At 40.6% G+C, this 8,527-nt stretch overlaps 1 protein-coding gene across 8 annotated transcripts in view; it reads left to right on the top strand.

The window, feature by feature from the left end:
- The first annotated feature begins 448 nt into the window (after nucleotides 1-448).
- Mmp2 (Matrix metalloproteinase 2) overlaps nucleotides 449-8,527 on the top strand; it is a 108,751-nt gene continuing 100,672 nt past the window's right edge. The window contains exons 1-4 of one of the 8 annotated variants that reach the window (XM_072004191.1): nucleotides 449-587; nucleotides 2,625-2,741; nucleotides 3,439-3,828; nucleotides 5,274-6,035. In XM_072004191.1, coding sequence (XP_071860292.1) covers nucleotides 5,943-6,035 — 93 coding nt within the window. In that variant the 5' untranslated portion in view covers nucleotides 449-587; nucleotides 2,625-2,741; nucleotides 3,439-3,828; nucleotides 5,274-5,942. Of the gene's footprint in view, nucleotides 662-687; nucleotides 963-992; nucleotides 1,111-2,075; nucleotides 2,095-2,624; nucleotides 2,742-3,438; nucleotides 3,829-5,273; nucleotides 6,036-8,527 lie in introns of those variants that run through there. The other 7 variants (XM_072004190.1, XM_072004192.1, XM_072004193.1 and 4 more) reach the window with 7 other exon arrangements.

Raw genomic sequence — 8,527 nt, 5'->3', positions numbered from 1 at the left:
AACGAACTTTGTCCTCTTGCAGTTTCTTTACAAATACTCAATTCCAATGACTTCGAGTCAAATAACCAGATTTGTACGAATGCCGATTTGACTAACCTAAACGAGGCAGAGGATTTTTAAACAAATAATTTAAATTTAATATAACGTACGTACGCGTACCGCTGATTATATACCGCGAATTATTGATTCTTGATCGTGTAATTTGTTGTTGTTGCAAGAAATTGGTAAATGCCATTTTTGGTTCGTTTATTATTAGCTTGTGCAATTTTAGTAATATCGATACGACGTTACTCGAAATTCATCGGTGTTCAGATGCTTATGAATTTATGAGTGGTAGTAAAGAGCAGAGTATAGTGAGTGAGAAAGAGAAGGGGGAGGGGGGAGAGAGAAAGGCAGAGGGTAGGGAATATGGTGGGTCCACGAACTAAAGTAGCGTCAGTCGCGCGGCACGCGGCGCACCGTACGCGACGGGGTTTTTTACGTCGTTTTTTCCATGGTGCACGTAAACACTGCCTTTCGTTCTAATACTCGCAATTGTAAAACCGATTAGCGTGATCGTAAAGGTGATTGATTTTCACGCTAATTCGGTAAGAGATCGAAGCTATAGTATAGAAATTTCATCCGTATAAACGTAATTCTCGATCGAAGACATCATCGAAACGTAAATATCAACGTAAATATTAAAATCCGTTGTTTTCTAGTACTTTTTCTCGCAACTTACAATTACATATATATATATAGTGGACGACGTTTTGTGTCGTTGGAAGTATCGTGGCCGTGAGTTTCGACGACGTGTCGGAGTTGACTGTTTCCTCTCGTTCGATCATGCGTGATTATGAGAAAGTACTACAGACACTATAGTGTGTTCACGTGTATCCACGGAAACCATAGAAGAGGCGCTTTGTCGCGATTGAAAAATTGTTGCCAAAATAAATTAACTCGTTCCAATAGTGTGAAAAATTGTTCGTTTTATGAGACAGAACGTGTTTCACGTACTTGTGTTCTATCTTCTTTCCTTTACGATAGAGTTGCTGGAGCCTCACGCTAGGGATCGTATCCTTTGTGACGCACGTGCTTCCATTTTATCGCGACAGTGCAGTGTCCAGCTTGGTGGGCGACTGAAAAATTGCTCAACTGTCTCCACTGTCTATACTCCATTCTCCATTAGCAATAGCTTGTCCGTCTAGTAATTTTACGCTTCTCGGTCGTTGGGGTTATTTTAGTCGAAGAAAAATTATTTACAACGAAGAAACTTTCTTTTTTAGAATCTAATTAAGCGTCAGTGATACGATGAATTTGTTCAAATGCAAATAGGTTTCTTGATTTGTTTAAAAGTTCAAATATCATACTATGATTCGATCGAAGATTAAAATATTCGCGAGTTAACCTATAAATTATAGTACGCCGTGTGTCATAATTACCGCGCCGCTAGTGATGGAACAATAATTTGTTATTCCTCGATTGTTGGCCAGCTGGGATATTTCCCTTGCTTGCAGTCGTTTGCTCAACCGTCGATGCTCAAAATCAACTTCGGCTACCGTTTTATCGCGCATAGCTCTATCTACCTACCTACATATACGATAAACCACTTGAATCGGTTTCTTCTTTTTCGTGACTTTCTTATTAGAACGAAGATTCCTTCGTTCGACTCGCGATTAGAACGTTCGCGTTAAGCGAGTTGAAATTAGAAAAAAGGAATTTTCTTTTCGACAAAGCGTCCATTCAAAATTGAAATATTCACGCACGGGTTTGAAAAATTTTTAGCGTATTACCACCACCCCGACACGACGAAGAAAGCGTTGTTTTTTTGGAGTTTAATTTTAGCCTTCTAGAAGCGAAGAAAAATTGATCATGGTGTCTACCAGGAGGATGAACCTCCTGGACGAATTCCATTGCCGTTGCCAATTCGCAAAGTTCCCTCGTGAAATTGAGAAATTGAGAACCGGTAAAATGTTTCTTTTTAAAATTAGAAATTAATGCTACCCGGACTATAATATAATATAATACTATTTTCTATTATACATGTAAATATTTCTTCGCTTCTCAATGTATGCTACGGTGTTAGAAGGAAGCAAAGTCGATGATAAATTGCAGGTAAAATAAAAATTGGCGCAGACGAATAGCACGAGATCTTTTCTTATCGAGTTCTTAAATTCCGAACATTCGGTTACTAAAAAAGTAACCAATCTCGTGTTCTATCTTTGTGTATTAGAAACTGTAAACGCGAAATAACGTTTAACGCTGTAATTATAAAGAGAATACGAATTATAAAGAGACGAAATAAGGAATATTAAATTGAATTGTACGATAAACGATAAATTACGAAATTGTCGGTGGTTCGATTAAATGAAAATAAATCGATTTACGTATCACTTAGTAGAATGTCTCGGGAGAAATTGAGAGCATGCCCGATCCATTCATCATAGCAGTTACGCTATGACGTTTTATCATAATTTTCTCCGGTTGTATCGTTACCTCTTATCGTCTTTTCAAGCAACATTGCTGAAACAAAGAATCTCTTCATACGAAAAGATAATTCGTCGCGCGATCGTTTCGAGTAGCGTAACCTTTGAATATTTTGGTGACCGTCGCAAATATTTAACTTCTTTATTCGTTTCGTTTAGATTTTCCACGAAACTGCAACGTCGCGGTGAACTAAGGAATCTTTCTCTGATAGAATGCAAATAACAGGCACTAATTTAATATTTGCAAAACGAAAAAAGGGAACAGAAAAGAGTAACGTAAGTAGAAAGTACTCGAAAGGGTCGATAGAAAAATAGTACGAGTGTAGCTTTTCCAAAAAAGAAAAATATAGCGAAACTTCTTTTTCGTTATAGTAGCGAAATCTAATGTTTGAACGTTTGGAATCGTGCAAATATTTTATTAACGTCTACCTGCATACCGTCTAACTAACAACTCCTCGTTTCGTTATTTTCACCGCTTTTCAATACGACGTTTCTTTTGTACATTTCCCTGGTGTTTCTTTTTCTTCGATCGATATGAAGAATCGTATTGTTCGATAAGATTTTGATATAAAATATCGCTCGTGGTTGATTCGGAATATTTGGAAGGAAATACACGCATATATATGTCCATTCGACTATTTTCTAACTAACATAAATACAAATGGAAATTTTGAAGATCGTAACGCGAGTCACGTTTGTTCGAGCCATCGAGTCTAGGCGGCCATAGATACTCCGAGGATCGATCGATCATTTTGATCGGCTCCCTTCTCCTACCATTAATGTCATTAACGAATAAACATTGTAAGTGTCTAGTGTCTCTAACCGTATCTCCTATATTCTTATCTCTTTGTATGTTTTGCCGCGACGAAGGAAACGTGTGAATGGCCTCGTACGTTCGATGACACGATGCGATGCGACGCGTTTCCAAAACGTCGAGCAAAGTCGTTTGTGCAACGCGCTTTCTCTTTTCTAGGGACGTTGCCAAAAGCATCGAACGGCGAACCATTGCAGACCGCGGAAGAAATTCGAATAGACCGGTGGAAGGAAAAAGCCAAAAGACGGATAACCGAGCATCGGCTGCGATAGCATTCTGACGAATCACGTTGCAATAAGGAGACGAGAAGTTTGTACGGAACAAAGGGGAAGGATAAAGAGAGGAAAAGAAAAGAAGGTACACCGCGAATATACCGGAAATTTGAACGTGCGAGGAATTCTTCGATCGACCTTGAACCATCTTCGGATCACAGAAACCACAATCATGATACATCGTGGAAACGCACAAACTATACGTTGCATCAAACCGGAAATGTTCTACGCTTCTTTTATGATATTTCAACTGTCTTACCGATCGCCGATTTGAAAAGTAAGTATCGATACTTGCTACGCTTACGTATCTTATTAACGCGTTATCTATCGTCCCGTCTTTTTCTCCGTTACTCTTCGTAGTATCGAGTTTCCGATCTATGTACCGTCTGATCGACGTGGAGATTAAAACTAGAAACATCTCTCTATCGATAACTTTTCGCTTCGACATCGACACCATGTACGATACTTGAAAAATTAGCTTAATTATCGATATACCGATATGAAAAACGAGGTCAGCCCGCGTTAACGCGTTGACACATTCCCGTACGATAACGATTCGTATTCCTTTGGCTCAACTTATCTTCCGTTCGTTTCCGTTTTTTCTCGACGATTCGCGTCGATTTTTTAAATCATATTTATGGCATTTCACCCTTGCGCGTTTTCGCGTGCTACGCCATGTTTCTCGATCGGCAAATTAGAACTTGTATTTTGATTTCGCGCCTCGCATTCGTCGTATTATCGTTCGAACAACGGGTTCGTGTATTTTCACTACGACCGTGAGAATACCGCGAAATCGACTATAATGCACGGACATTGGATCGAGTGGTTTGCCTATTACGTCGTAATACCGAGAAACACAGACGTTTTATTTTCGGCAATGGGTCTCGCTATGAATAAGATAGAGAGCAGCTAATATTTCTTGGTATTCTTAATTAGACATTTTTTATTTCTGCAAGAAGAAACTTGAGATCTGAATCTTTGTCTCTATAGCGTGTGAAGAGTAACGTAAAGGCGTCTACCCAGGTCCTTGCATAGATATCAAGATAGCGGAAGTCAGGTCGTAGAAGGAAAGGATTCGTAGAAAAGGGATGGTTAGCGAGGATTTTTGAGAATTACATTTTCGATGTATATCCGCGCCCTCTTGATGGCGTAGAGCGTACACGGACCGCTAGAGTCCCGTCTTTGCGACGATAACATCGCGCCGATAAAATTTGTCCACGAACGAATTCAAACGTAAGCGTGGATCGTTTTTGACGGAATTTTTTTTTTTTTTTTTTTTTTTAAATCTGGTCGAGAGTATTTTCCGTTTGGCGATAGAAGGCGAGTGCGATTTACACGCATGGTTCGAAGATGACAAACGCTTGATTCTTAAATCCCAAGTTAACGAACCTTGTTATCTAGGAAGGAAATTACTTAACCGATCGAAGGAACGAAAACGGTTATGAGTACGTAGGCAGTGATATCAAATTTCCTTCCGTGTTTCTCTCGAAATGCGACGAATCATCTGCAAACCACAAAAACGTAAAGCCTTGACCAACAGCTCTGACTTTCCTCGTTATATCGAGTAAGCATTCGGAATGGAATATCGTTCGATGCTTTTAAAACGCGTAAGAAATATTAAACGTTGGGAGCTAGAAAGTTGCCAGTTATTATACGGTATCTCGATAGGGTCGATCGGATATTTGTCGAAGTAAATATTACAGGATGTGTAAAATGTCGTAGGTCGGCGGATGGACGTGGTAGTAGTTGGAAAGTCCGAACACGGAGGAAAGAACGAACTGGAAATCCGTCGTCATCGGCGTCGGCGTCGGCGAAGAAACGCCAAGTTGACGAAAGTAGGCAGATTCGCGCGAAGGAAGCGAGAACGGAAGAAGAGTGTGGCACGTTACGAACCAACTGGGAGAGGGAAATCGTGCAAGCGAGAGGAGAAAAAAAAGTGTACATACATATATCTATCGAGTGGCATTGAGTAAATCGTTGTTCTCCTAAGAAGGTCGCTTCGAACATGTCCATCGGTGCTCTCTCTCGTTAACTTGTTGAGGCGTTACCTTTCTCCCTCGTCTGCGAACTGATTTTTTTGATACCTCGCGAAGCGAAAACCTCGTTCCACGTGTATCGCGCACAGTCTAATTATCGGAACGCGAATGCCACCTTCCATATTCTTACATCCATTTGTATTTATTCGTTTGGATAATTTTCTAGAATCGTAACGCGTGTGCGGCTTTAACTCGGTGGTGAAGTTCCGTTATTTGAAAGTTGCTGTATATCGTCAAATCGCGTTTCTTTTTGCCCGGAGGGAATGTACTTGTTGTTGTTGGTTGATTGGTGCAAGTGAGAATAAAAATTGGTGTTGGTTGGTCCTGTTGCGACGAAAAGATTCGTGGTTACAAGATGATACTGCTTCGAACGACTTTGATGGTGCTGTTCACTGTGATGGCTACGGGGGCACCGCGATCTTCCGTCATTTACGCGGACGACAAAGTGGTGAGTTGACTGAACACAATTTTCCATTACTTGTACAATTAACTCGTAAGTGGTTCACGGATGGTCATTTTCTCACGTAAATGGTATGGTTCGCCACGAGACGCAGTCGTCGCACCGAGTATTTTCCCAATTAAACGAAACGAGAATTACGCGAAAGAAAATATCGCTGTCTTTTGATAGATACTATCGCCTTATCTTAATAGTTACGGGTTAATCGTACCCATTTTCATCGTTGCGTCTTCTCTACGTAGCTCGTTATTTTACGCGTAGGACGTATCTTTTATCTAGAAAGTTGCAAATTTCATTTGCTTGTATTCGCTTTCGTATTAACGTTTTATTATAACGTATTACCGTGATTGATCATTTTTCGTATAATCGAAATGTTTGGAAAAAGTTGAGCGAATTAAGATCGTTGACGGTTGCCTTACCTCACGGTTTTACGGCAGAAGATTATTCCGATACGATCTTTGGACCAAGTGGATGCCTAGATCGTCATACGGTAACGCATACTTTGCGTCGCTCTCGACGATCCATCGACTATTTTCGATTAAATCGAATAAGAAAGATCTCGTGCAAAGATAAAGACAATAGCGTGGGCGATGACGTACAGTTCAAGAGGGGACATCGAATATAGAGATTAATTATTCGTCGCATCGTCCGATGAATTTTTAACAAGTTTCACGATACACCTTGAAAGCCTAACTTCTGTTGTCTGTTCCTTTGTTGATTCAACGAACGATTATTTCGTCAAACAGCAACTTTTGCTTCGACCACTAGATATAAAAGCTTGAGAAATCAATTAAATCCGACATTGTTCATTTTACATATATTTTTATGATTCACTATACGTGACTGTAGGTAGCCTTTGTATTAGAATAAGATAAATCTTCGCGTCGTATGTAACACGATGTTTCGAACGTGATGTTTGAAAAATTTTGCCAGTAGTTTAATTTTATTCGGGTTCTTGGAAGTACGTGCACGTTGATTTGAATAGCCGAGAAATTAGAATTTGAAACGAGCGCGTTATTTATTGGTTATATTAATTCCTAATTAGAAGCTTCGATCCGTGTTTATTGTACCTCGTAATCGACACTACTACCTTAGTGTAGTACGCGGTACTCGTTCGCCTCGTACGCGTTTTGTAATAAATTCCTTAGGTAGCGCGCGTTTAAAGGGAACTCCACGCTTTTGGTTACAACGCAAGTTAATATTATCGATACGTCAAGTAAGTATCTTGATATTTTCTGCGCTGGGTAAAAAGCTACGTCGACCAAAAAGTATAGGATTCCGTTTACAGAAAAAGAGGAGAACGTCGTTATGCAAAACGTTGGATGAGACGATAAAAATGCATACGCGAAGAATTAATTATGCAACACGTATACACGCATATTGCGACACTTTCTTCCATTTCTAGCTACTTTAAAAATACAGAACGGCGCTGTCCCACTTGCGTGGGATCGTGGCTGACGCTCTGTATTTTTGTTTCTTTTTCGCACGAGATCTGTTAACGCTAAAAGCGAGGGTTGAAGTTTCGGGGGAAACGTAGGAAGTCGAACACACGGAATACTAAATTAAGGGCCACGAATGTTGCCCGTTCAAGGACACCCGATCCGCAGTTTGAGCGATACTCTTCGCGCGCTTCGATCTTGTTCGTATCTTAGCAAAACGACTCGCGCGAATATTTAAACATTGGTTAGCGCGCGTATAGCGGTATCGAGGAATCGATGGTATTTTAACGCGTCGAAGCGTCGATCGTAGGTAGTAAAGGCTTATTTAACGCGTATAGCATTTTACGTAACGAACGATAAAGTAAATAACGCTTGAAGGCGAGTTTGACGGTGCACGCTGTATAAGAAAGTTTGAACGCGATTACGGAAAATATATTTAACCCTGGTAGCGTGTTTAAGCTTACGCTTAACTCTTTTCTTTGCGCGGTCTCGAACGCGTGTACGTGGCATTACTTCATGCGTGTGTCACGAACAGAGCCAGTTTGCAAATGTGCGCCGAGATGACTAAGAGCCAGTCAGTCCAAAAGTCGCGTATATCGACTGCGAGCTTTCAGACGTAGCGCCTGCGTCGTCACAACCCTCCTTCCTGCGTAACTATTTCTTTCCTTCGCTTCCTACCTTCCAACCGATCGTATTTATCGAGTATTTTACAACCGACTGATCTTCCACTTCGACGATTTCATAGCAACTTTGTACGAGTGACACGATTACGAAGATCATCGACGAAAGTCATAGACAGGAACGATCGGAAGATTACAGATCGATCGTTCGACCGCAGCTTTTCTTCACGGTTGACCAACCTAGCGATGATATATAGCGATAAGTTAGTCGTTTCGATGCAATCGTTACGATAGCATCGCGATAATATAATATAACGTAACGAACGCACGTGCACGCGAACCATAGACCTCGTCCGATAGATACTCGTGTGAAAGAGGCTTAATGGGCGTCGTGAATCCCGCTAGGAGAGAGTGGATTTTATCA

This window comes from Bombus fervidus, chromosome 5, assembly GCF_041682495.2.
Source record: "Bombus fervidus isolate BK054 chromosome 5, iyBomFerv1, whole genome shotgun sequence".
Lineage (NCBI taxonomy): Eukaryota > Metazoa > Arthropoda > Insecta > Hymenoptera > Apidae > Bombus > Bombus fervidus.
This window is presented reverse-complemented; position numbering and strand designations above follow the sequence as displayed.